The 27,675-nt window shown below is 25.1% G+C and overlaps 4 protein-coding genes across 5 annotated transcripts; 1 reads left to right on the forward strand and 3 right to left on the reverse strand.

Moving 5' to 3' along the window:
• Positions 1-4,401: 4,401 nt before the first annotated feature.
• LOC132930279 (kinetochore protein NDC80 homolog) lies at positions 4,402-13,397 on the reverse strand. 2 transcript variants are annotated; one of them, XM_060996055.1, is made up of 15 exons: positions 13,126-13,397; positions 12,723-12,862; positions 12,352-12,627; positions 12,168-12,282; positions 10,744-10,966; positions 10,114-10,277; positions 9,487-9,598; positions 9,306-9,418; positions 8,739-8,871; positions 7,859-8,064; positions 6,896-7,117; positions 6,712-6,816; positions 5,704-5,819; positions 5,500-5,602; positions 4,402-4,626 (listed from the first exon to the last, which is right to left on the reverse strand). In XM_060996055.1, the coding sequence occupies exons 2-15, from the start codon at positions 12,824-12,826 to the stop codon at positions 4,555-4,557; spliced, it is 2,064 nt and encodes a 687-aa protein (XP_060852038.1). In that variant the 5' UTR covers positions 12,827-12,862; positions 13,126-13,397; the 3' UTR covers positions 4,402-4,554. The 2 variants fall into 2 exon arrangements, with proteins under 2 accessions (XP_060852038.1, XP_060852037.1); XM_060996054.1 differs by having other exon boundaries at positions 13,098-13,397.
• Positions 13,398-13,718: 321 nt separating this feature from the next.
• On the reverse strand, positions 13,719-14,533 carry LOC132930280 (uncharacterized). Its single transcript, XM_060996056.1, has 2 exons — positions 14,122-14,533; positions 13,719-14,027 (listed from the first exon to the last, which is right to left on the reverse strand). The coding sequence occupies exons 1-2, from the start codon at positions 14,378-14,380 to the stop codon at positions 13,801-13,803; spliced, it is 486 nt and encodes a 161-aa protein (XP_060852039.1). The 5' UTR covers positions 14,381-14,533; the 3' UTR covers positions 13,719-13,800.
• A 2,772-nt stretch (positions 14,534-17,305) lies between these two features.
• LOC132930211 (U3 small nucleolar RNA-associated protein 15 homolog) lies at positions 17,306-22,532 on the reverse strand. The gene is made up of 9 exons (XM_060995948.1): positions 22,293-22,532; positions 22,133-22,225; positions 21,888-22,072; positions 21,693-21,819; positions 21,436-21,616; positions 21,094-21,311; positions 20,549-20,844; positions 20,294-20,427; positions 17,306-17,515 (listed from the first exon to the last, which is right to left on the reverse strand). The coding sequence occupies exons 1-9, from the start codon at positions 22,380-22,382 to the stop codon at positions 17,307-17,309; spliced, it is 1,533 nt and encodes a 510-aa protein (XP_060851931.1). The 5' UTR covers positions 22,383-22,532; the 3' UTR covers position 17,306.
• A 649-nt stretch (positions 22,533-23,181) lies between these two features.
• Positions 23,182-27,096, forward strand: LOC132928705 (peroxisome assembly protein 12). Its single transcript, XM_060993556.1, is given in 9 exon segments — positions 23,182-23,643; positions 23,703-23,811; positions 23,898-24,079; positions 24,164-24,345; positions 24,707-24,836; positions 24,838-24,855; positions 25,467-25,515; positions 25,518-25,557; positions 26,843-27,096. Coding segments are annotated over 9 exon segments (945 nt in total). The 5' UTR covers positions 23,182-23,523; the 3' UTR covers positions 26,958-27,096.
• The last annotated feature ends 579 nt before the right edge of the window (positions 27,097-27,675 follow it).

Here is a 27,675-nt window from a genome sequence, read left to right on the forward strand (position 1 = left end):
ACCTATAATACCTATATACCTATATAGCTATAGATACTTATCTAATCGCGCAATAATTATAATATAATTTACAAAAATAGACATTACAGTTAATTACATTATTCATATTGCCGAATAAATGCATATTGGTTGCATATTAGATAAGATAATTTAAATTCAGTTAAAACGCATATATGAATTCCTCCCCTTCCCCACCTCTAGGTAACAACAAGACCAAACTTTTTTACAGAAATCAACTCCGTGATTGAAAATTGCTACATTTTTACTATTTAAAAAGGTGATGAAATGCACAATAAAACACCCGCATTGTAAAACAAATACATATAATCACTGTTGTTTTAAGATGCTTTAATAAAGCTAAAATTTCAATACATCTATATTTATATTTTTCCGTTTATTTTAAGAGGACGTAGAACCCGCATATGTTGTCTCACGTCTTACACACATGCGACAAACCAAATTTTTGTTAACCGTTTTTAATATTGTGCTGTTAGTTTTGATATTAGAGTGAACTGACCTATCATAAAATTTAAAGGTAAGATAATTATCCAGCGCCCCGTGTAGCCTTTTATTGATATTATTATTTCTAAAGTAAGTTATGATCATTTTAAAATGTACAGTTTCAAAAAGATCATAACTTACTTAAAAATAATAATATCAATAAAAGGCTACACGGGGCTCTGGATAATTATCTTACCTTTAAATTTTATAATAGGTCAGTTCACTCTAATAACAGCATAATATTGAAAATGATGAACGAAAATATGCTAATTCGCACGTGTGTAAGACGGAGACAACACATGCGGGCACTGCGTCTTCTTAATATTAATTGTTTTTTTTTATACCGTTTTAGCGTTTTAATAATACTGACAAGGTAAAACGGCGTTCTGGATAGGCTATTTAGCTACACATCACTATTGCGGGCGGATCTGCTGTAGTCATTTGGATATTATTATCTTGCAACTGCAGTCATAATACTCATAACCCAATCTTTATGTATGTGTGTGTGAATTATTTATTGTCTGTGAAAAATCCTTCGAAGGCGTAAAACCATATCTGTGGCTGTAGGCATTAATTAACTAAGCGTACAAAACTGAACATCGTAGGTGTAAATACGTAATATTATACATTGCAGTATCGCACCATACTTAATATTAAATAAACGACAATAACAATGTACATAATTGTAATAGTTGTAATGTACGGATACGAGATAATGTACACTAATATAACGGCCGTGTGGTGGAATCCGAACCGGGGAAAGTCCCACGGAAACGCGCAAATGGATATTATTATATTCACTTTGTGAATTACTTTCATAATACAATAATATGGCGTACTGCTTCGTAAAATTTGAATTCGCATTTAAGTGTTGCAGAATTGTTTTACGTTTCAAACTCTATCCACACGATAATTCAAGAGAGCTATTCGAAATTTGGCTTATTGTATATTACTGTATAATATGAGTATTGTACCTACCTATCATTATATTATCATATTGCCAAATAATAAGGTACATTACATCAAAATACGTCATGGCAGGAAACGGCCGTAAAACACGCGACTTCCAATGGCCCGATCGTTCGTTGCTCGTTGTTTACAATGGCTATATTTTTTGTCATGTGCGAGTGTGCAATGCAATGCGAAATCAGTTCTTTGCGATCGACGAGCGGATGAACAATGCATTGTAATGATATACGTAGGTACTTACCGCCTACACACCGTTCGTCACAGTGCATTTATATGGATACAACGGATAACGGATCCCAATTTCCGCAGGAGACGAAAACCGGAAGCTGAAACTATCGCGTGTATAATTCACCAAGCATGCTCCATCATCCAAGTTTTCTTATTCTTCAATAGTGCAATTATTTAAAACTAACAATTTAAATCTATCAACGATCTGAGGATAATACAATATACTAAATACGATATAAGATATATTTTATTTTTTTGTAAAACTATTTGTAAGGTAAGGACTATTATCCTTAATATAAATATTTTAATAACTTTCAAACTACTCATTTGAATCTTAAGTTCAGTACATAAACATTTTCAAAAAAAGTATCCGCTAAATAATTTACAGCAAAAAAGGGGATTTCTCATTTGAGGAATAGAAAATTCACCATCATCAAATTTTGTCACCACAAAACACATTCTAAGTAGAAAGAAAAATCTCATGAATTTGAAAATATGGTACTTAATAATATAATTTATAGCTATAATATATCTAGATATTTAAAAATTCCAAAAATTAGAACTTGAATAAATTAACTAGGAAAAATGGAGGTGAGCGTGGTTGGTAAATCTTTCTCTACTTTTACAGTTATACAGGTATTTAAAACGTGTTGCAGCTATCTATAGGTACCTACCATATGATTAGATCGTTATGATATTTACATGATATTTCAGCCGTTCGCTTTTCGAATAAAATTTTACTATCATATCGTACAAAAATAATTGATAAAATATGAGTATTATTATTTTTCAATGTATGATTATTTAAATTGGTTAATTTTTTTTTATTTTAAATATTTTATTAATATTCACATTGATAGGTATTTATTCAATAGCTGTCCGTAATTATAATATATATATATATATTATTTTAAATTTTTAATTACAGTACCTTATATTGTACTGCAACATAATACGTCCGATTTAGTGGTAGACAGTAGTAGGTAGGTAGGTATAGTAATACTTCAATAATTGTCGTAATATTTTTCATCCAGTAAATATTCATATATATATAATGGCCATCGAGTTACAATTAACATCACAGCTGCACTTGATCACTCAATGCAATCCTTTTGTACTCTAGCTGACTAGCTTAACAAATTTGACGTACCTAGGTACGAAAATATTGTTGATTTTTAGTATTTTCATATTGATCACGTGGCTTTTCATCATACTAAACTACATTGTCGTAAAGAAATTGAAACAAAAAAATCTTGCAAATTAGTTAATTTAAAAGTATAACTATTATTCTTTGTGTTGTTCTAATGAACGGCAGTTAATGGAGCGAAGTAATCGAATTAGCTAGTAATCTTTCGTACCGACTATAACCACAACATTAGTTATAACAAATTTGAATACCTAACGATGCCCCTACAAATATATTAGTATAACGGTAAAGTTTCTTTCCTGTATAAGAAAAAGTTTTAAATTATAATAGATAATTAATAATAATGAATATCTACCAGCATTTAAATTAATCATCTAACGTGGTAAATATACATAACACAATAAACCGTACATACACACTTAAAGATATTTAAGATGACAAGATACAGAATCAACCGTTTATTGGAATCAAAATTAAAAATCCCAAACCAGATCTTATGTTAATAATATTAAATTAACCTTTTATTAGAATCACCAAGTACCGGGAAATTGAAACATTTTTAAGAGCATTCTTATCGTTTTAATGGTATTTCAAACATTCACTAAAAAGAAACAAGAATTGTTTTGAAAAAGTTAATAGGAGCTATTCAAAAATATATAGAAAACGATACTTTTCAGTTGTTTCAAAAGTTATAGGTACAATGTACATTATACATACATTATTATTTATTTGATTTTAAATAATTAAAAATCATGTAAATATTATATTAATTGAATATAAATTTTAATTGCAGGCTAATATGAAAATGAAATTAGTAGATTCTCAAGTACAATCAAAATAGATAATTTCTTTACTTCATTTTAATTTAATTTTAAACATACATATATAAATTTATAAATATAAACTCATCAATAAAAAAAAAGTTTTATGGAATCAACCGGTTAATAGAATCAAAATGATCTGAACCAATATGATCACAGAACTCACTGTATATATATAATTCCATTGATTATATATACTATAGTATTTATAATCAATGATAATACCTACTCATATAATTATGGAACATTTTTTCTCAAAATAAATCAATATAAATATTTTCCAAGATACATGTTTGACAACAGTACAACTATATATGCATTAAATAGATGGAATATGATCTTAACATCATAAAATATGCAATAAAACTTATTTTTTTGTACACCTAACATATAATACAATCACTCGTGAAAAAATATGCAAGTGTATACAACTCTCTAAGTGGTTAATAATTTTTATAAGTTTCTATCTTACAATTATCAACACACTGCTGACCACTAGACACTGTATACTTTATCAGTGATGCACAGACCCATTAAATAAGATAAACAATAATGTAACTAGAAACAAATTTCAATTAGTTTGTTTTCATTGTTTTTACTTAACGTCTGTTTATCACCAATATACAATTGTAAACATAAATTAAAAATGTTTTCTCCTGTAGTAATAGTATACAAACTAAGATGATTGGTTGAAAATATAAATTCTTATTCAACTTGTTTACAATATTCAAATAATTAATTCATTATATAATCATTTATTGTAATTCTAAACATAAAAATATTATTGAAAAAGTATCATTCAAAAATATAAAATTATAAAATTAAATTAATTCATAAAGTATATCATTAAGCTATAAAAATTTACAAAAGTATTGTAAAGCATACAAATTAAAAATTTAATTTTTGGATATAATTGCTTTTAATAGATTGCATATCCTGTAATTGCTGGTCACTAAGTTTCTGTAAAGTTATAATAAAATAGCACAATATTAATATATTTAACTTAATTATTCAAAAAAGGTAGTTCCATTTATTAAAATATTAATGTATAATTATCTGACCATTTGACCAATTTGTTAAGCTATGATAGTTCTTATTATATATTTATGGGTTTTTTATAAATTATATTTCAGCTTGAGGAAAAATTTTTTTTCAAAAATCGTTGCAGGAACCATATTAAAACCATCAGTCTATGAGTTTTTCACCTTTAAAACTTTAATCTGATAACAATATAGACATTTTATAATATTTACAAGACACTGGTTTGATTGTAAGAAAAATAAAAATATTTAATGCAGACCTTTTTTAGATTAAGTATTAAATATATATTGTTGTAACAGTTAGAGAATGTTCTATTATAGAGTATACTATGAAAGTAATGCACATTTTCTGGGAAAAATAAATTTATTGATCTGATTGGCACAAATGTTAAAATTCTTCAAAATAGTTTCCCTTACTTTTTAACGTATATATTTTAAATAATATTGAATATAAAACTCCATATTCTTTTATTTATGTATTTATTAGCATTAATATTATTAATTTGAAAAAAACAGAGCAATGTGCATATAATCTATATCACACTAATATGCAAAAATATTTTCTTGTTGTTGATAAGTTATTGATTTAGCTTATTATAAATTTTTTTATTTTTTTTTTATTGTTAAATTTGTTGTACACTATTGATGTTTTACAATATTTTTTTTAGAATTTTTCATATTTAACATTTTTTTAGTACATAATTTGCCCTTTTCAACTCCTTTAACTTCCAAGCCCTAATAATAAACTAAATGAAACCACCTGAATTATTAATAAATAATAGATACCACATACCTTAACTAACTCTTTAGTTTCCTCGATGAGTTCTGCATGTTTTTTCAAAGAGTTAAAGGTTTTTGTATAAATGTATTTCTTTTCTTCCTCCATTTCACTAATCCTAAAAAAATATATTATAAATTAAATTAAATTATATTAATATAAATAATAAATATATAATTACTAATTGGGTATTTTATACATTTAAACAACCATACTTACTGCTGACATAAGTTATTTTTTTCTTCTGTTTTGACTTTAACCTCAGTGTTATCGAGATTAATACTTTTTATTTCAGCTTGAATCTCATACAACTTATTTTCATGCTCTTGTTTTGCCTAAAATAATTATTGGATACAATGTTATAATAAATTAAATTACAGTAAAACTTCGATAAAACGGAAACCCTGGTAATAAGGAAAATTTCTTTGGCTTTTTTTTCAAATACATATAAATTTATCCCACCAAAACGGAAACCTCACCAAGCTGGAAACAGATACATTTCTGTATTAAAATTGGATGAAAACTATCGCTAGGATGGAAATACATGAAAAACCAAACTTAAAATAACTATTTATTTTCATATTCTCTATACCCATAGATAATCGCTATAGGAGTGCGTTCTTTGTACAATGACATTAAAAAATAATAAAAAATTGATATATATATTGGATCACATTGGATTTGACTTCGAGAGCCAAAAAATGTTTATAACATGTTCCTTTTTATTTTTATAACATAAATTATTTATTTATTTACACAAATATCTAATTATATTATAAATAATTAATACAATGTATAACATTTATGTTTCATAATTCAATTATCTAGATATTTTTTTATCCCGGTCACCCTTGAAATTAATTAGTCCAAATAATTAGTATTCTACTGTATTTTCAAATATCTATAAATAGCTTAATATTATTTTGAAAAGTAGTGAACATTACTACTTTAAAATTGAGGTTAATATTAATATTATAATCTAAACCAGGAGTTTCCAATCTTTTTTTTTAATTTCTTAGTAATAAATTAAAAACAATGAAAACTAATATATTGTTTTTAAGACATTATAAGGTTGGCATGCCAATTCGAAAACATTTGATGGCTGTAGATTTGAAACTCTTGGTCTATACTGTCTGTCTAAAGGGCTTTATATGATGATAAAATACAATTTTGTCTTTTTGGGGATAAGGGTTTAATACTAGCATAAGAATATTAAATAATAATTACCTCAAACTGACGATCAGTTATTTCTAACAAACGTTTTTTATCAGCTTCACGTTCGGGATCCAATTTTTCAGCTATTTTCTTTAATTTGTTATACTCCAGCTCTGTCTAAAATTACAATATATTTCATATGTACACATAACAATTTCTAATTTGTATACTTATTTGTGTTCAATTTATTACTTACTGAATCTAGTTCTATTCGTATAGAAGCAATTTTGTGTTCAACTTCTTTCAGTTTTTCAACATTCTTGTTTTTTAAACTTTTCAATAATTCATCCACTTCTTTCAAAGATTCTCTTATGTGTACAGCAAGTACATTTTTATCAGCTATTGCATTTTCAAGTTCAGGTAATACAACAATATTTTCAGCACACATTTTATTGTACTGTACAAATAATTTATCCAGCTAAACAATAAACAATTATAAGTTTATGAACAAAATAATTACAGCAATTAATCATGATTATTACTATTATAAACCAATTTTCAAAATATTAACCTTAAAAAAATATATAAAAATTTGTAAAACATAAATATAGTATAATATAATAATACGTGTTCTTAAAAATAAGTATTTAATAAGTAAAAAAAAAAGATATCATTGATTCTAAGTTAAGTAAAATAGTTGTACCTAAGTTTAATAAAAACATAATGTAATACCCATCAGTGTAACTCTTTCACTATGATTGCAAGTTAAACACAACTTATCAAGTAGGTAATACTTTTTGAGAAAGGTTGATATTTATGGTAAATAGATTGGAAATTGAACACATATTTAAGATTGTACTTTTTTTTTGCTTTTATAAATACAAATTTTATATTTAAGTTTGTTTAATATATATATATATCAGGGGTGGCCAATAACAATAATTTTGAGAGCCACAAATTTATAAAGCTAATTCTAAGCGAGCCACATTGTTAAGAGATGTTTATAAAATAATTAAAATAGTTAATAATAATTTTACTCTAAGCTTGATGTCAAGAGCCACATGAGACTGACTCAAGTCGCGTGCAACTCGTGAGCCTCTTTGTGGCCACCCCTGATATAAATCATCACACAAAGGAGGACATTCTAATATTCTAGTATTTTACTTTTTAAAACTTAACTAATAAAGTTCTTATCTTAAATAAATCAATTAATACTAACTTTTAATCTAACATCAACAACATTTAAATCTTCAGAGTATACTATATTTGAGTATTCTTCTAAACAATTTGATTCATATTGTATGTCTTGTTTCAGAGTAATAATATCTTCTTCAATAATTTTCTTATCGTCTTGAGTAATTTGTTGACCATTTATACAACTATTGACTACATTCAATTCCCTTTGTAAGTTTTCAATATCTTTTTCTAAACAATATTTCAAATAAATTAACATTTTTTAGTTTATTTGTATTCAATAGAAAAATATATAACACAAAAAAATATCATTCACAGCAAACATAGAAAAGAATACTCTGTCTAAAATAATTTTAAACTTAAAGCAACTACTGATTTTCATCACATTTGATCAAACTAAAACCCTCAATTAAATCAGTTTTTGTCATTAGATTTTGTTTCAGACAATCAGACGATTCACCATAACCAAAAAAATAGAGTACATCTTTAAGTTGTTACTTGTTATCTTAACAAAATATGAGTTTAACAGCTGTTGAAATAATAGAAATAATAAAATTACATTCCCAAGAGCACAGCCATTACTGTATGTTAGCCACACTCATTTCTAGTGTGTACGCAGAAGCTAATTGGCTGAGATTACCCTTATATAAAACAGAGTATAAAATATATTATAGAATGTGTAATAGTGATGATCACTTATTATTTCATGAATTTACTAACTTTTTATGGTCAAATTTTAGAAAACGATAATAGGACTAATCATAAAATTTAAATAGACTATAATATAATTTAGTAGATAAATTTGACACTAAAAAATATATTTATAAAAACATAAAACCAAAATTAAATGTGTTAGCATTATACTCAGTATAAAAAATAAAGGTTTGATAGGGTTGAATTAATACCTTGAAAAACACGTTCATCTTTTTTCTTTGAAATATATTCCTGTACTTCTCCATGACATGTTTGTAAATCTTTGATATATTTTTTTGAGTTCACAATATCTTTTTGTAATGCAACTTTCATAGCTTTCATTTCCTAAAAATACAAACATATTTTAATTATAGCATATTGCTTGGATCTTTTAAACAAATAAATATAATTTTAAAAATTGCAACAAATATTTTATAATTTAATAAAATAAATTTTAATAGGTAAGTAATTTAACTCCTACCTTATACGTAGTATCTTTCTTAACATGTAATTAATAAGTCATACATAAAAAAAAAGCAGGATTCAAATTTTTAATGAGTATCATTAAATATTTATTGTACATACTCAAAATATTTTCTGATACTAAATTTAGAAAGCTTTTAATAATTTAATACAGATAAAAAAAAACTAATGATAATTGTACAGCTTTGTAGAAAGTTATTAAATATGTTGAGTTCATAATTCTAATATGCAAGCCTCTCGATTTTCTATTAAAGTATGACTAATAGTGGCTCTTAATGATGTTTGTTTAACTATACCTCCAATTTTTGTTCTTCGGTAAGGTCATTTAGTAAATCTAGCTCTTCTTTATGATGATTTAGTTCTTCCTCCAATTTGATCAATGCTTCCTCATCAATACCAAGTGTTTTTTCTAAATAAAATAAGAAATAATATTACATTATAATTACAATAACATAAGATAATATAAAATTAACTAACTATAATTTTCCAACAAGAGCTCTTCTTGTTTCTTTAAGAATTCTTGATCTGCTGGTTTACCAGATCCTCTACTCTCAACTTGATATGAATTTAATAAAAACGGCAAGTACATCTATAAACATTAAACATAATTTGTGATATTAAATTAATAATAATAATAATTTTTTTGTAACATAGAAAATTAAAATTATCTAAGTGTATATTGATGAAAATAAATATTATAAAACAATTTAAGTTATATACTACATATACAGCAGGGTCTCGATAATCCGAAAGGCTTCGAGTGTACATCGCTACCGTTCCATTATTTTACTTAAGTAGACCAATAAAATAATAATCATAATGATTATTACGACTGTATATCACACATGAGCGTCGTCAGATTCCATACGTTGATACTTGATAACAATTATTAGTTGCTTGTCATACTTTATAGCGATTTCATTTTTGTCGAAAAAAGTACATGAAAATGGCCCCATATAAGCAACGTCATAGGTAATCCGGACAACCCCTTTCCCCAATCTTTTTTAGACCCTGTTGTTATCTAGACCCTACTGTATTTCGTTTTAGATAATTGTATATATTTAAGTTTACTTTTAAAAGGTAAAATAAAATTGTAATAATTACCTTAAATTCAACTGTTTGTTCATAATCTTCATCTTCAGACACATCCGGATCGAGCATTGTTGGATACAATGTATCCATAACATTGAATCGATTTTGAGTTTCACATAACTCTACTAACCAAAGAAGTAAACCAACTACTTGTGGAAAGGAATGGCTAGCATTAACTAGAGTCATTAATAAAATAAAAACATATCCTTAGTAAATATTAAATATATACATTTAAATGTAAAAAAAAATATAATAAATGGTATATCAATCATGATCAAGTTATGGATTAAACTTTGTACTTAAGTAATCAAGTTTTCATTAAGAACTATACCTATATATTGTATTAACATCAATTGATTTGAACACTAAATACATATATGCTAATATTAATGAAATCAAAAAGTATAAGTGTGTTTTTTTTTCAATTAGATGAGGACATGGAGGTATATGAATAATTCATATTAATAAATCACCATTACTCTTACATCAATTATATACAGTTTTAATCTAAACAGTTTATTTTTAACAATTTCGACCTGTTATTATTTTAATATAAATGTGGTTAACAATCAACCTTATAATTCAATTATTTTAAATGTATTATTATTATTATTATTAATTCTAAAACATAATAAACATTACCAGTAATAAGCCATGATTTATCGACTTTTCCTTTATAATAGTACTTTTTCATAATTTTAGGTAATTCTTCCATGTATTTACTTTTATTTAATACTTGATTTCTATCAATCTTATGTAATAAATACTCGCACATATCAGTAAACATAGTAGTTGTCATTGGCTTCATACTACCATTGTTCAGAATGTGAGTTGCATTAGGAGCAGTCAAAAAATAGTTTTGAATCTACAAAATAAATATAATATATTTATAAACATGATATTATATATTACATAATGGTAATTATTGATATAATGCATTTGTTCAAATAAACTATAAAAATATATCTATAGATATAAAAATGTGGTAATAAAATTAACTTTATTTTATCTCATGAGAGAACAGGTAACAATAACTAATCAGTAAAGCTAAGATCTTGTAACAAATGCTACTTTATAAAGGAATGTGATAGAAAGATAATTCTTGTATATAAATACATTTTGAATCTTTCTGATTTTAATAAAATAAACTTTATTTTGCATTTTTCCCATTTGGTTCTTTTTTCTTATTTTTTTACATAATTTTCATGCAATTTTAACATATTTCTATGTATATTGTATTTCAACTATATATTATTATTGCCAGAAATAATAAAACCAGTAACAAACAGAGGACTAATAAAATAACTATCATTAATGCGCTAAAATTGTAGTTTTATCAAAATAACCATAATTAGTTTTATTTATGATTTAAGAAAAATATGGGTTTACATAGATGAAATAACTGACAACGTGCAATGTGTGTGAAGAAGTGCATGCAAATTTTCCAAAATTAAATAAATGCTGCTTATTGCTTTTTTCGGCTACTTAAAAATGCTTTATTAAGGATTTTTTTTGTTACAAAATCTGAGCCCAAACGATCAGTTATATGAAAACACATTTGCTGTTTCTGTCATAAAAGTGTTTAATATAGCAAATGCACAATCAGAAGTTCATTTTTAGCTCATTAGAGTGAATTTATCAATTGTCAAACATTAAGGTATACATTCAATATTTTGGTTTTCAAAGTAAGTTATAAATTAATAAGATATTAAAAATTTCAAAGTACTTGCAACTTTCTTTAAAATTGAAATATCAACAAAAAATAATAATAATACCTTCAACAAGACAGGTTTTATAATATAGATCAATTTATTCTACTATTAAAACTAACCAAACCTAATATGAATTTCTGAACATAAATTTGGTATGTTCAGCTCTTGTAAAACAAAGAATAACAAATTTAGGTGTAACTCTTCATATTACATGAAACTTTTCTACCAAATACTTGATGATGGTTAGGATTTCACATATACAAAACCTTAAGTTCAGCATTCATACAAAGTATACAAATAAGTACAGTTATCTAATGAAACAAAGCATAAAAAATATATAATTATATTTAGTACTTTATGTATAGCTGTTTGTTGAAAGTCTTTTTCAGTCAATGGTCGCACTTCTTTTCTATTCTTAACTACTCCACCATAATTACTATAACGCGATTCTGAGCTCAACCTTCGATTCCTACAAACATATTAAATTATATTGTATGATATATAAAATTAATTAAAACTCAGTAAATGATATAGTTACTTGTAACTAGAATTTATTCCAGGTAAATTTGGATTAAGTCCAGGTGTAACACATGGTGTAGACGCAACTAAATTAATACCAGTAATATTCATGGATGTAGTTGAACGAACTAAAGTATTTCTCTGTTGATTGACTGGTTTTTTCACTGTTGATGACCATAATTTTGGATCATGTGCGGATAAATTTTCTGATGAGGCAGATTTTTTTTTTGCTGAAAATCCAGGTTTCAAAAGCATTGATTTTTTTTCCATACCACGACTTTCTCGACGACTCAATCTAATTTTTAAATAAATTAGTCATTATTATAATTGGCTAATTCTCTTTATAAAAATAAATTGTAAAATAGTTGTATTAACAAAATCAATAAATACCTCATATCATTGCCATCAAATGAATTTTGTCTTCCAAATGTAGAACCACCAAAAGTGTTTCGTCCAGCTGCTGACGAACGTCTTCCAAAAGATGCCTTCTTCATTATTTTATATTATTAAATCATTTATTGTATTAAAATCTAACAAAACACAAACAAGAAAATAGTTATTAATATTATTTATAACTTATAGTAACAGTTATAAAATATTATATGTTATTCTCAAAAGGAATTTTATAAACAAATATTATTAAGAAAATTTTGAATTAAATCATTTTTCAAAATCACAATTTCAATAATCTTGGGATTGTAAACTGTAAACTAAAACCATTGATTATAAAATATAGTATTATTTATAATCAATGCCAAAACTTACATTATAAGCGGTTCATAAATTGTAGTACCTTTTGAACAAAATTAAAATAGACGAAAATAGGATATACACAATCAATTTTAATAAAGTAAATTGTACATTTGAATTTTTAAACTGAAATGAAATGAATACAACAATATATGAGTGATAACTGAAACTGAATTACTGATTGTATTGTTGTAATATTTTGTAGACTAAATTTTGATATTTCAAAATAACCGAAATAGTAAACGCAGAAAGCAGACGATAACAAAATCTGTATTGGCTGGCGAACGGTACGAGCCAACCACGGATGTAGATACTATCTAGTAGTAGTAGTATCTAGTAGTAGTATCTATATCCGTGGAGCCAACTAATGCCTCAATTCCGGCGGCGAGTATTAGTGTTGCGGAGCCACTGTTTTGATATTAATATTACACGTGATAGCACTGATAGCATTCAAATTACCGCGTGAATTTAAATATTATAATTATTATAATTAATATAATAAAATTGAATATTGAAGTTTATACATATGCAAAAAATTCACGGATGATGATAATGATAATAATAATAATAATAATTAAATAATCACCCCAAATTTAAAATGAATATAAAAAATGTAAAAATTATCCTTATTAAATATATGAAATTAAAAATATGTAGGTATATTAATTCACCATACTGAGTCATATTAAATAAAACATTGTAAAAATGTAAAAGTTATTCAAAAATTGTTTTTATCAAAAATCCTTTTTTGGAGTGCCATTTTTCCTCTTTCCGATTTTTGCTTTCTAAGAGCCACAGTTTCAACATTCGAAGCAGAAATGAATGCATGTATTGGTGCAATTAATTTTCTATTGATCTGTAGTAGTTGATCTTTTGTTTTGACATTTTGCAAGGACAGTTCAACTTCTTTTAATATCTTGTTCCTCATATTGTCCAATAAAATATCTGCAAGTAAAAATAGATAATTAATGTTTATGAATACTTTTTATACGGTAGTTTATATGTTTTTACTATTATTTTTTTACACATTTACTCTTACCATCATCCTGATGTGTTTGAATATCATCCTCTAAATGTTGAACTTGCTGTTGGTTTTGTGCCATCTCAATATTATTTTTACCTATATCCGTATCCAGATATATGTTTTGTTCGTTATTGAGATTGTACATACAGACCGCATGAATGTGTTTACACATGTTATTTCTAATACTGTGATCAGGGCAGCTACAAATGAAATCATGGAAACATGTTTTACATATTGTACAAGGAAGTGAGCAAGTAACTTCATCTGCATACATGGAACACTCCTTAAGTTCAGTTTTAAGTACAATGTATATTTTTTCATCTGTAAATGATTTTATATGCCAGGAATTAAAGCTGAGAGGTTTAATGACACATTTTGGTTCAGTTTTGAATTTTTTATGATTTATTCTAAGTACTTTTAATTTATTTGTACGAGTATGTAATTGTTTTTTTTGTACATCATTTTCTTTCATGGTTAAATATTTTTCCAAATAACACAAACAGTTGTAGACACTTTTTACTTTCAATCTGCAAATAATTTTTTCTTTCAATACACTATGAAAACTTTCTATATTCATGTTGGTATTACAACCAGCATAACTTTTACATTTTTACAATTTTTTATTTAATATGACTCAGTATGGTGAATTAATATACCTACATATTTTTAATTTCATATATTTAATAAGGATAATTTTTACATTTTTTATATTCATTTTAAATTTGGGGTGATTATTTAATTATTATTATTATCATTATCATCATCCGTGAATTTTTTGCATATGTATAAACTTCAATATTCAATTTTATTTTATTAATTATAATAATTATAATATTTAAATTCACGCGGTAATTTGAATGCTATCAGTGCTATCACGTATAATATTAATATCAAAACAGTGGCTCCGCAACACTAATACTCGCCGCCGGAATTGAGGCATTAGTTGGCTCGTGGTACCTACTGCTGATCAGTGATAAATTATTTTTGAATCTAATTTCATTATTAAATTTTGAACTTTGATTGTTTTAGGTTAGATGTTTTATCAAAAATTAATACTTGGTTAATGTGAGACGTTATTAAATGCAAAATTTAAAAATGGATATCAGGGCTGTGGTTACACTTCAAAATAATTGTACAAATGGTTTTTACAAGGTTATAGAACAACTAAATACACAGACGCTACACAATCTGCTGAAAAATTAGCTTTAGAATTAAATGTTGAACCAAGACTTAGAATCACTCCTATAAGACTACGTAGAAAAAACAATTTGATTGTAAATTTAAAGACAAAATTTTAGGTAGATAAACGAAATAACAAATTTTGCAGATTTGAAATCAAGAAAAAATTTTTAAAATAATAATAGTGTGAAATAATAATACATTTATTGGCAGTTGTGTAAAACAATAAAAATAAGTTCTTACTGACATAGAATTAACTAACATAATAGACATAAACATAAAATAAGTATAAAAATGTGTAAGTATTTCTTATTATAATAATTTAACTGTATATTTTATTAAATAAATAACAATACCATATTTATTGATTTTTGTGTATAAATTATTGCAACTTATAGTTTATATATATATATATACTTATATATATAACTAGTTATGTACAAAAAATATATATGCATATAAATAAGTAGGTATTTATAAAAAATATTTTTAAGGGCACCTTTTAAAAATTTGCCTGGAGCGCCACAGTATTTCGGGCAAACCCTTGCCCTCTGAATTTATTATTAGGTATATGGTATTATACAAAAATGTCCAAAACCAATAATGTCCGAAACCAAGAATGTCCATGGTAAAAAATTTAGTTAAAATTGTGCAAAGAGATATAGGAGTATAGGACAACCTCTGGCAAAAAAAAATGTATATTAATATGCAAGAAAAATTTTAAAAAATTTACGAGGAGTATAATAATAAAGAAAGAAGTATAGAAAGCTTTTTAAAATGTATATCGTTGACATTCATAAATTTTAATTAGGCAATAATTATCTGGGTTTTTTTTGGGCATTTTTATAATCAATTTTTTTATTTATTTTTATATACAATAACGAAAGAATTATTAATTATTTTTTAAATATTATAATCAATGTTGTATAAATACACTTTTCATATCTGAAAATAATGAAATAATTGTTTATTATTTTTTTAAATATTATTATAATCAATGTTGTAAATATTTTTAACGAGGTCTTTCACTTAGTTTATTTTGGACAATTTTACCTAGATTCAGGTGTATAGGTATTTGGTATCTAAATAAGCTTTGACGAGTAAGGAAGGAAAATGAGTTTTGGAGTTAGAAATATTGAAAGTTTATATAAAAAAAAATATTAGCAGTTGTATGAACAAAGGTACTTCGCAAAATATTGGTTAACTATTTTGCTTATCTTAGATTTAAAATTTAAAGTATTTAATAGATACATATCAATTATAACTAGTAAACAACATGTCCAAAATAAGATTTTATAGATCGAATTACTCTGAAATCAGTGTTCTAATTTTTCAAATTTCACACGCACCTTGGCTTTGTTAGTATTATTCCTGTGATAATGTGATGTCCTGACTAAATATTTATGATGTGTCATAAAAAAAAAGTAATGTTGAGTATTGGTAGAACCATTGCCCCAAGGAACGCGCATGGCTTGCTATACTTGCCTCACATGGATATTCATTATATTACAAGACTTGACCTATGTTAATTTCATACACAATTCAACACAATTTTTGATTAATATAATTCATCAAAATAGATAAACTGAATATTATAGGCATTTTAAAAATTCTTAAGCATCATTTTTTCATATATATTTTAGTGAGAATAAAAACCATTTTTTTTAAGCATTAAGAATTTATCATTATATGTATGTTCAGTGTTTGAAATTATTATTTAAATAAAATATTTTAAAGGAAAGTTAGGTAACATTTTTAAGATTTTTAAAACTAGATAGTATAATATAGAATTTGCAAATTTACAATATCAAAAAACTAAAATTGATATACAGATAATATATATATAACGTGTAAAATAGACAAATCATAAAATCTACTATTATATTCAGTTATAAGTATTTTTCATAGTTAAAAACATTGTAATAATTATAAATGGTATGTGTTGGTGTGTACGTACATTAGTCAGATGTAAAATTTGCTATACTTAAGATAATATACAAAAATAAAAACACCACTCATAGTTAAGTTTTAACAACATTTTTATTATCAATTTTTTCAGTCTGAGTAGCATCAGGTAATACTTCAGAGCTAATAAGTAACATTTTAACTAACCCATCAATAGCCAACAATCTTTTAGTCAATAATATTTCATTTTCAACAACTGTATGTAGTTTTGTGAGTAATGCACGAACTTCAAGGGTGCAAGTGTCGAATGAGTCCCAATAACAATCTGTAAAATAACAATAATATTTTACTTGAATAAATAAGTGTATTTATTTCAAATTAGATAAATATTTAATTTAGTAGAAAAATATTTCAAAAAATTATAACAAATACATGCGTGTTAAGTTTAAAATATAATTATTAATTAGGTAATAACATACTAATATTAATAATAGGGACCAGGAATTAAGTCTTATCTGTATAACTCTTTTCTATAAATATTTTCTTAAGTAAATAGAATATATTTTTTACATAAAATGTATATAAAATATAGGTGAGCAGAGTAATTGACTAACATTTTTCAGGGTATTCTGGAACCACTCTACTCCGCTAACCTAAACTTTAAATTATACTTATAATATAACTAAAAACTACATTTGAATTTAAATTTTCATGTATCGAAATACTTTGAAAAAAATATTTTGCTTCAAAATATGAAATTACAAAATGAAAGTGTCTTAAATAAAATAAAAAACTTTTATAACAAAGAAAATAGAATATACATATATATGTATATTATTCTTAAATGTTGTCTTTCGACTGTAATGTATATAAAAGAAATATTTTCAAAAATGTTAATAGTTTTAGAAATATTGAGTAGTCCATGATAAAAGAATCACATGATATACGTGATTATGGGTATGATTTTATATTTTCATAATATGTTTATATTCTTACAAATAATATTTTTTTTATTGTATTAAATGTCAACATATATTTTTATATTATCAGATTTATAAATTGGAAAAATAAATATAATTTCTTGTAAGAGTTGTGTAAAATTGGTTTTCTACTTTATTTATATTTTTTGGCGTAGTAATCTTTACCAAGTTAAAAGGATGTATATTAATTAATTTTCTTAAAAAAAAAATTCAACCAGTACTAACACTAAACACCATGACTTTTTTTTGTATTTACTATGATTTATAAATATATACAGGGTGATTATTTTATGATTGAACATTTATTATTTTAAAAAGTGTTGACTTTTTTCAATTTTTTTTTCTATATTAAAAGTTCATGCTTTTTTAAAACTAACATTTTAATTTTTTCATCCTTATATTTAATAGTGAAATCACTATCAACTTTATGGCAATACAAATATTTAAAATATCATAAGATATTAGGGCTATTTTTTTTTTTATGAATTTAACGTTAAATTTATTATTTTTCATTTAATGGTTAGTGAATCATAAAAAAGTTGCTCAAAGCTTCTCAAAGTTGGATGGTTTGAAGTTTAAAAGTGTTCTTCCTACCGGTTATTACAGCTATGATGCATTGGTAACTACAGGTATAAAGTTCAACACTGTGTCAATAGTCAAGTAATATATACCACGTTTATATGCAGCAGTTAATGCGCCTTGAGTTGTAAACGCTTTAATGCAAATTAATATTTTAGCGGGCATTTTAAAATGTCAAATTATAAAACAATATATAGTAGAACCCGTTTAAGACGCTCTCCAAGGGACCAGTTAAAAATAGCGTCTTAAAAGGGAAATCGAATTACCCGGGTACGAAATTTTTTATTATATTTTACAATACATCAATGTTATTTACAAACAAATTATATTTTTTACTTTGCAGAGTAAATTATTATATATAAAAATATTAAAATTAAATTAAAATATTATAATTATATTACATATATTATTTTATATTACCTATTTCAAAAAATCATCTATCTTTCTTTGTTTCACATTTTTGATGTTTTTTGAATACAGTTACAATACAGAATTCGTAAAAATGAGCTTATTAGCCAGGAAATCGTCTTAAGAGAGTGTCTTAAACGGGTTCTACGGTAATTATTTTGGTCATGGAATGCTAAGTATAGAGTATAGACTAAAAAACATTCACATCAACTTTTAATTTTATTCAACATCTAATTTTGATATTTTAGGTGCATATAAACGAGGTAATAAAAACCGAAAAACACCAAATTTTGAAAAACTATCTCGCTAAAAAGTTAACAAAAAATAATAATTTGAATGAGAAAATTAATAAAAAAAAGCCTTATTAATTTAGTACATTTTAAATATAGGTTACCATTTGAAAATCAAAAGTTGATAGCGATTTTACTATTAAATAAAAGGGTGAAAAAAATTTAAATTTCATACAGTTTGAGAAAATTATGAAACAAAATATTTTGAAAAAAAAAAATGACAAAAGTAAATACTTGACGAAATAATGAATGTTTAATGATAAAAGAATCACCCTTGATATATATATATACAATATACAGTAGTCACTCGATAATTCGAAATTCAGAGGACCGAGTTAAAAATTCGATTTAACGAGGGAAAAAAAAATTAATTCAAATTAAAGAGAAGTGAAAAATTGTATATATATACATATGTATATATTACATTTATTTTGACATATATTTGACCCATATTGCGACTGCCTACATTTTATTCAATTTTAATAACGGTTTACCCATTGCAGAGGTTTATTTTGGTAAAATGATACAATTTAAGTTTAGATTAGAAAGGTAAGATACAATAACATTTATAAACTACAATAATATTTAACCATCGTCGTTATTAATTTCATTACGAGTACATTAAATAGATTGTACATAATCTTTATACATATGTACATATAAATTCGAATTATCGAGAGGACCAGAATATATGTATTTTTTTTTTTAATTATAGAGGTTTTCTCAGGGGACTTAGCGTTTAGTTCGATTTATGGAGTTTTTCGAATTATCGAGTGACTACTGTACATATATATATATATATATAATTCAAATACAAGACTAACAAAATATAAATAATATACTCACCAATAACTGTTGAAGCAACATGTGTCAATGTTTTAGATAACTTTCTAACTCCAATATATCGAACAATAAAATTCAATAAAAATGCTAATTGTTTCGAATTTCTACCAGATATTGCTTGAACTAAACCATTTCTCCTAAACATTAAAAAGTGTATTATATAATTTAAAATGAAAATACTTTTCAAATACATGGTTTGATTGTTTAAACAATAAATTTAAAATTTACACTTTTAAGAGAAATAAATTGCATACATACCTGCATAATTCATCAAACACATAAACGGTTATATGGGGTTTCTTGAATGCAACTGCATGAACCAAGACTAAATCTAATGCTTGGCTATAATTAAATTTCCTTAAAGCACTATCAAACTTGCTCATCTGATCAGGTTGCATTATTGGGACAGTCATATCAATTCCATCAGATTGGACAATTGCAGCTGCTCTAGCTTGCCGCTTTTTATTTTCATTGTTATGTTTCACTGATGTGTCACGTTTAGTTATGTTCACAATACCATCTACCGTTCCAGCTACAATTGTTTTATCATCCCTCTAAAATACATTTTGTTAACTAGTTAATAATATATTTTATTATCAATTTATAAACTGATTTTTATGGATACTAGAAAAATATTGGTTTTAATATTTACCAATATGAAAATGTCGAGTTGGGTAAATATATGAATAATTAAGTTAGATAAATTAAATTTACACAAAAACACTACTTTTGAACTAAACTTTGGATATAGCTAAGAAAAAAAGTTTAATAGAATTTATAATCTAATAAAATAAAATACTAACGCTTATATCAATACTAAGTACTGCACTTGGATAAGTAATATCATGTGATAGTTGGAATGTTGATACATTGTAAATCTTAACATGCTTGTCCAATGAGGCAGTTACGATGGCTGTACCTTGCTTAGCTAAGCATAACGCAGTTACAGTCTTATGGTTTTGAGTGAGTTTAGCCAACAATTTACCAGCTAGAACATCCCAAACTCGGACCTCAGTACCACCTAAACCAAATTTGATAATAAAGGTTATAATAAAAAAAAACATATTTATTAATTGTCAACTTTAAACTAATTCAAAAGTTAGAAAATACTTAAGATTTTTAGGAAATAAAAATTCATATATTACCAGCAGATATTAGTAAACTGCCCGAAGGTAAAAATATTAAGCTTTCTACAGGTGACTCATGGTCAACTGACATAGTAACTGATTTAGTTCTTGAATCAAACATATTAATTTGTTTGTCATAGCCACCGGAAACAACTATATTTTCAGAAATTGGAGAAACACATCCTGCTCTGATGTAGTCCTAAAGTAAAAAAAAATTATTTTTTAATGATTAACATTTATTTGTAAATTAAAAAAAAAATATTTGAAATAATTACATTATGATATCCTTCATAATGTCCACTTATTTGTTGACTACTTATATCCCATAAAGACACAGTTTTGTCATCTGAAAAGCTCGCAATATGATGTCCGTCTCTTGTGAAATATGTACGGTGAACAGCACTAAACCAATAAAATTTAACTTAAATATGTAAAAAAAGTATATTATTAAAATAATAAAATAAACTAACGCTTTATGTCCTCTAAATTGTCTCAACATAGATTTTGTATTAACTTCAAATAATCTCACAACAGATTCTTCACCACCAGCACATAATAAATGGCCATCTGCACGAAATGTTGCACCATACGCAGCTTCTTTAAATTTATTGAGATTTTTTGTTACAACTTTTGTAACAGGATTATAAACTTGGACCTAAGAATAATTAATGATATTAAATGTAAACTTAGATAATTTATTTAAAGAAATACTGACTCGAGCAGAACATGAAATTGCAAAATGATATGGTGCACGTCGTGAAAAATTGACATAGTCTATGGGACCAAATTCTTTGACCAATACTGGACTCTAAAAAAAATTAAATAAAAACAATAAAAATACAATAATGTGATAAAAATTGAATATAATATATTACTGTGAGTTTTTTCCAATAAGAATCTTCGACGGTATATAACTCACTGGGACGAGCAAATGGTTTCACAAATGATTTTTTAAACGAAGTCATTATATTTTAATAATATATACTTTCATACTATTAAGAACTACACTACTGCCATAAAATAATTAATAAACTATTTATTATTTATTTTAAATTAATAATAATTTTTCCATTTACACTAATGTACCTATTATGAAAATTGAATTTACTTTTTTATCAAATTCAAATTAATTTATTGTCAGTATGAATTATAACCTCAAAATATGTCTCATTGGTGTATCAGTGTAGACCACGGATTAAGATATTAAATTATGTTATGTTGTAGACTTATCTTAAAATTTCAAATATGAAATAAGTTCATGAAATCTTTTTTTGTGGTAATGGGGCCATGACGTTCGACGAACCTATTAAAAATGTAATATCTAACCGTAGTATAAGCACAAAAATGAACAATTGTAAATCAGTAATAACCATGAATTATTGGTAATGTCCTATTTATTTTAGAATGGCTAGAATCATAGACCTATTAACTTATTAATCATAAAAAACGCGGAGGATATGCGTTCTATCCTTAGATAGTTAGATCATATTATACTATAATATAGTATTAGTATACAGTATATAGTATATTATGATCTAACTATCTAAGCCAGTAAGCCATAGATTAAGTTACTCTATCGACTATCATGCTGTAAACCCTAAAGTTCTATCACGGGGTCGAACTGACCCCATCACACATGGTAAATTGGTAAATGTCATATTGTGTTCCACGGTGATGAACACACTGTCTGTCTACAAGTGTCATAGTGATACGATTATTATCATAAATATTTTGTGATAAATGATAACCGATAAACTATTTAACTATATTTAAAAATTGAAAATAATTGAATACATTTTTAATATGTACGATGTATCTGTCTTGTTCTTTAAATATTAACTTTTGAGTAGTATAAAACTTCGATTATAATAATTGAAAACACATTTTGACCTTTGTGAACTGTAATCCGTTTGTAAATTAGTGAATTGATTATTTTAACTTTTGAATTTCTGGTATAGGTTGTATATTTAAACTCATAAGACTAATTATCCTGTAAAACAAGGATATTTTATATGATACTTAGGTACTTTAAAAATTTACCACTATAATGTTTGATTAATTAACAAAGTTATTTGATAAAATATTGAGTATTAAAATTGATTTCCAATGGCTGAAAAAGCAGCTCACCATACAACAACTATTATAAGTCGTCCGTCAATATTTGAAGTAATTGCACAAGAAAATCTATCTTCAACAATTTATCCAGCATTAAAAAAAATATTTTATGTGAGTTTTATTGATATTATAATTAATTGTACAATTATTTTATTGAAATTTTTTTTTAGTATATTACTTTAAAAGATCCTGAACAATTAAAATGGTTAAATCAATACTTTGATGAAATATTTCTTTCACTTAATACTGTTTGCCAGTATCTGTATTTGAAGAAATATGGTAAGGAAATCATATATAATATCTTGTATTATATTTTTTATGATATCGGTATTTTTCTATTTTAATTATAATTCTGTTTGTTTTAGGAGGAACATTTTCTGAAAACTTTTATGACTTGACTAGAGTTTCTAGTTCAACTAATTCTAAACCTTCTAATAATCAATTGTATTTGGGCTTAGCTTTAGTAGTGTGTATACCTTATCTACGAAACAAATATGATATGTATATCGATCAATTACAAACTAAGTATAAACTGCAGCTGAAAGAAGTAATTCAATATTTTTATGTATTTATATAATTAATTTAATTGAAATATTTTGCTAGTCTTTACATTTCATATTATTTTTTTTAGAAAGTATTTATAACATTAAATAAAATTATTCATACATGTTGGGAAGCATTATGTTTATTATATTATATAAGATATATAAATGGATCTAGTCAATCACATTCACCTTTATTAGCTGTGGCAGGAATGGTATTAACTTATAAAAATATTGAATCTTCAAATAATGAACCACTTGCTCAATTAAGGTAAGTTAAAAATTAATTTAAAATAATAATACACCAACAAAATAATTAAGTTTCTAGTTTGTAACATATAAAAGTAATCTCAAGCACCAGATTTATGTCCGTTTGGGTTAGATAAGGTTAGACCAATGATCAAAAATTGCTTTACTATTTTTATCTTAGCAAAGTACAAGTTAAGTAGTTGTTTGAATTATAAAATGATGTGTTAGCAACAGGCAATTTCATTGTTGCTGTCATACATAGTAATCTGTTACTAAATATATCAAGCTCTTATATGAGATAAAGTATATTCACAAATTAATATATTTTTGTTTTCATATATTTTGCATGTACATAATTAAATAATAAATCTACCAAATTTCAGCATTAAAGAATCTATTAAGAATTATTTATTGTATGGATTATCTCATTCGTTGGAGTTAGGTGCATTTTTTATGCAGTTTTTAAATTGGTGGCACTCTGAAAATTTGCAATCAAAATTTATTGCCTACCCAAATTCCTAATCCTCCAAAGGTATGTTTTATAATGATCTAATTTATAACTATACACATGATATAAGCAATATAGTATGATTGTAAACAGTGGCGTATTTTCAATAGTTTCATCTTACTTTGAAACTAAGAATAAAGAGATAAAATGAATACAAACAATATTATTTTATAACTGAAAAAAAAAAATACAGCATCCTATTTGCTGTGCCATTACCATGTCAACATCGGCCACCGACTGGTTTTTGCGGATTGTAAACAATATTTTTATAATTTGTTTATCGACAACTCCGTACACACATACTGGTTAAGTATTTTTCTTATATAATTTATAAATAATATTTTAATTGAAAACTTCTGCAATGCGTTGGTGCATAGATACATGTTTTTTCTGGGGGGGGGGGGGGGTGGTTTAAAATATCCCACTGTAAAAATCTAGGACTACACATACCTATCGTGTCTTAGTGTCTATTTATATTATTAATAACAAGAGACTTTACATCATGTGCTTACTAAAACTCAAAAGATCTGACTGTTATAAAGTTATGATTGTACCATATATGGGGTTTATATCATAGCTATACTCTGTTTATGTTGAATTATTTATTAAAAGTAATATTAAATCAAAAATTATAGGAAAATGACAAATATCTTTCATTCAAAAACACTAATAAGTGTCCTATATGTATAATGAAAGGAAAATGCCAACTGCACTTACTGTATCAGGGTATGTTATTGCAATATTGTTTATTTAAATACATTTAGTAGTATAATTGATAAAAATCTTAAGTACATTCTTAGCATTAAATTATTATTACGGTTCGGATTTGAATAACTTAAAAACAGTAAAAAAACTATCAAAAACGCTTTGAAAAATAAACAAAAAAATTCTCACAATACACAGTATTTATATGAACTTGATTTAGATGTGATTGTGCTATAACTCCTACTGATTAATTAGTTATTAAATAACGAGTTAAATTAAGTAAGACATTATATCCAATAATTACTGTATCTATATAAAGATCTTATGATCTCATCACATTTATAAATCACTTATGATTTTTGGTATGATTAAAATAATATCAAAAAACTATAATTAAGCAAATATTAAGAAAAAAATATTTCTTGAAATAATATTTTTAATTTCTTAATTTACATTTATAACTCTAACAAAGTACTTATGCACTAAAAATGAATAAAATGACCCGAAAATGCTAAAAAAAAGAATAACAAACAGTAAAAATGTAAAACAACCAAAAAGTTATTTTAAAGTATCTATTATAATATGAAACAAATTATGTTCTTTAATGCATTTTCCTACATTTTAAATTGAAATCCGGATTGTAACTATTATGTACTTTAACTTCAGTAGTCAATATATATTAAGCAATTTTGATAATGCATTCTTGAATCCTTATTGTGTGTTATTTAATTTGGAGTTAATTTAATGCAAAGAGAAATATTATTCTTTCTTTCATGGATATGTCTGAAAACACAAAAAGAGTATTAATTGTAAATGGAACTTCTTAGTCTTGGCTTTTTAATATTTTTTTAATGTAGTATCTATTAATTTTTATGCTCTATAGCAATGGCTTCAACCTTTTTAGACTTGTGATCCACTTTTTAGCCCTACATTTTTGCAACCTAAGTAAGCTATGTAGAAAAACAAAAAAATAAAATAAAATTGCTTAATGCTTTGTAGTAATACTATGTAACTAAATAAAATTATAATATAATATTATACTATAGAATATAATATAGATTATATAAACTGTATTTTCATTTATTTCATATAACATTCATTATTATTTTAAAAAGAAGGCTTATAGCGATCTAGTTTTAAAGCTTACACGACCTACCGGTTGAAGACCATTGCTCCATTGTTATATTTATATATTTTTTTAAAGAAACATTCTAATTTATTGTACTATTTTTTAATCATACATTTGTATTAATTTTTAAATTTTTTTTTATGGATTTTATCTTATATTTTTCATTGTTGTGCTTAGGTTTGTATTCTGTTACAAGTGTTTACATAAGTCGCTTATGGGAGAATCTAGATGTCCAGTTACTAAATTACCAGCAACAATGCAAGATATGATTAGAATTTATTCAGATAATTAATTATTATATAATAATTATGTATTGTAATTGGTTTATTTTACTTGAAATTTATTATTATTTTTATTGCTTTATGTTTATTAAATAAAATATTTTATTTTAGTTACAAAGCCAGGTTTGTGCCTAAGTAAAAAATGTAATATTTACTGATTTTGTATAATAAGGAAAGAAGGGTCCTCATTTGATAATTTCATTAATTTATTAATTGGTTTCTTTGCAGAGGTAGCTTGTTATAAGAATTTTAGGAGCTCTTGGCCTAAAAATGGGTGAGTGTGTATCTACTATAGGTGGTATGCTGAACCAATATGAAAATTAATCTAAATTTTATATGTTATAGGATATATTGGTATCCATTCACTTACCTGTTTTAAATAATTATAATTATAATTATAATTAATCAATATAATTCAATTTTTTTATTTATAAAATTGTAAATCGTTTATACATCTATTTGCTTAAATAAAAATATAATAAAACGCTTATGAGATGCCCTAGATAGGTAATGTTTTTAACATTAAATTCTATAATAGGTCATTTCACTCTAATTTGAAAAATTAATATGGTTATAATCATTTTTGTGAACATACAATTTTCTATGTTGCGCGTGGGTTAGAGAGAGATAACAAATACTACGCTGGCATCCTCTTTAGCAAACCTAGCTTTGAATCAGAGATAGAGTCGACCAACCAAGTTAAAATAATACACACATAATTTATGCATG

The sequence above is a fragment of the Rhopalosiphum padi genome, chromosome 4 (genome assembly GCF_020882245.1).
Source record: "Rhopalosiphum padi isolate XX-2018 chromosome 4, ASM2088224v1, whole genome shotgun sequence".
In the NCBI taxonomy this organism is placed as follows: domain Eukaryota; kingdom Metazoa; phylum Arthropoda; class Insecta; order Hemiptera; family Aphididae; genus Rhopalosiphum; species Rhopalosiphum padi.

Excerpts from the sequence above, each read along its gene's own strand:
- LOC132930279 (XM_060996055.1), bottom strand. The coding sequence starts at position 12,826 with ATGAAGAAGGCATCTTTTGGAAGACGTTCGTCAGCAGCTGGACGAAAC. Across the intron at positions 8,065-8,738 it reads AGATGAACGTGTTTTTCAAG|AAAAAGATATTGAAAACTTA; the intron begins GTATTAATTCAA and ends AATATTGTTTAG. Across the intron at positions 7,118-7,858 it reads TTGTTGATGTTAGATTAAAA|CTGGATAAATTATTTGTACA; the intron begins GTTAGTATTAAT and ends TTTATTGTTTAG.
- LOC132930280 (XM_060996056.1), bottom strand. The coding sequence starts at position 14,380 with ATGTATGCAGATGAAGTTACTTGCTCACTTCCTTGTACAATATGTAAA. Across the intron at positions 14,028-14,121 it reads TCAAACACATCAGGATGATG|ATATTTTATTGGACAATATG; the intron begins GTAAGAGTAAAT and ends TTTTACTTGCAG.
- LOC132930211 (XM_060995948.1), bottom strand. The coding sequence starts at position 22,382 with ATGACTTCGTTTAAAAAATCATTTGTGAAACCATTTGCTCGTCCCAGT. Across the intron at positions 20,845-21,093 it reads TACTTAGTATTGATATAAGC|AGGGATGATAAAACAATTGT; the intron begins GTTAGTATTTTA and ends AATGTATTTTAG. Across the intron at positions 20,428-20,548 it reads GTGTTTGATGAATTATGCAG|GAGAAATGGTTTAGTTCAAG; the intron begins GTATGTATGCAA and ends TTTAATGTTTAG.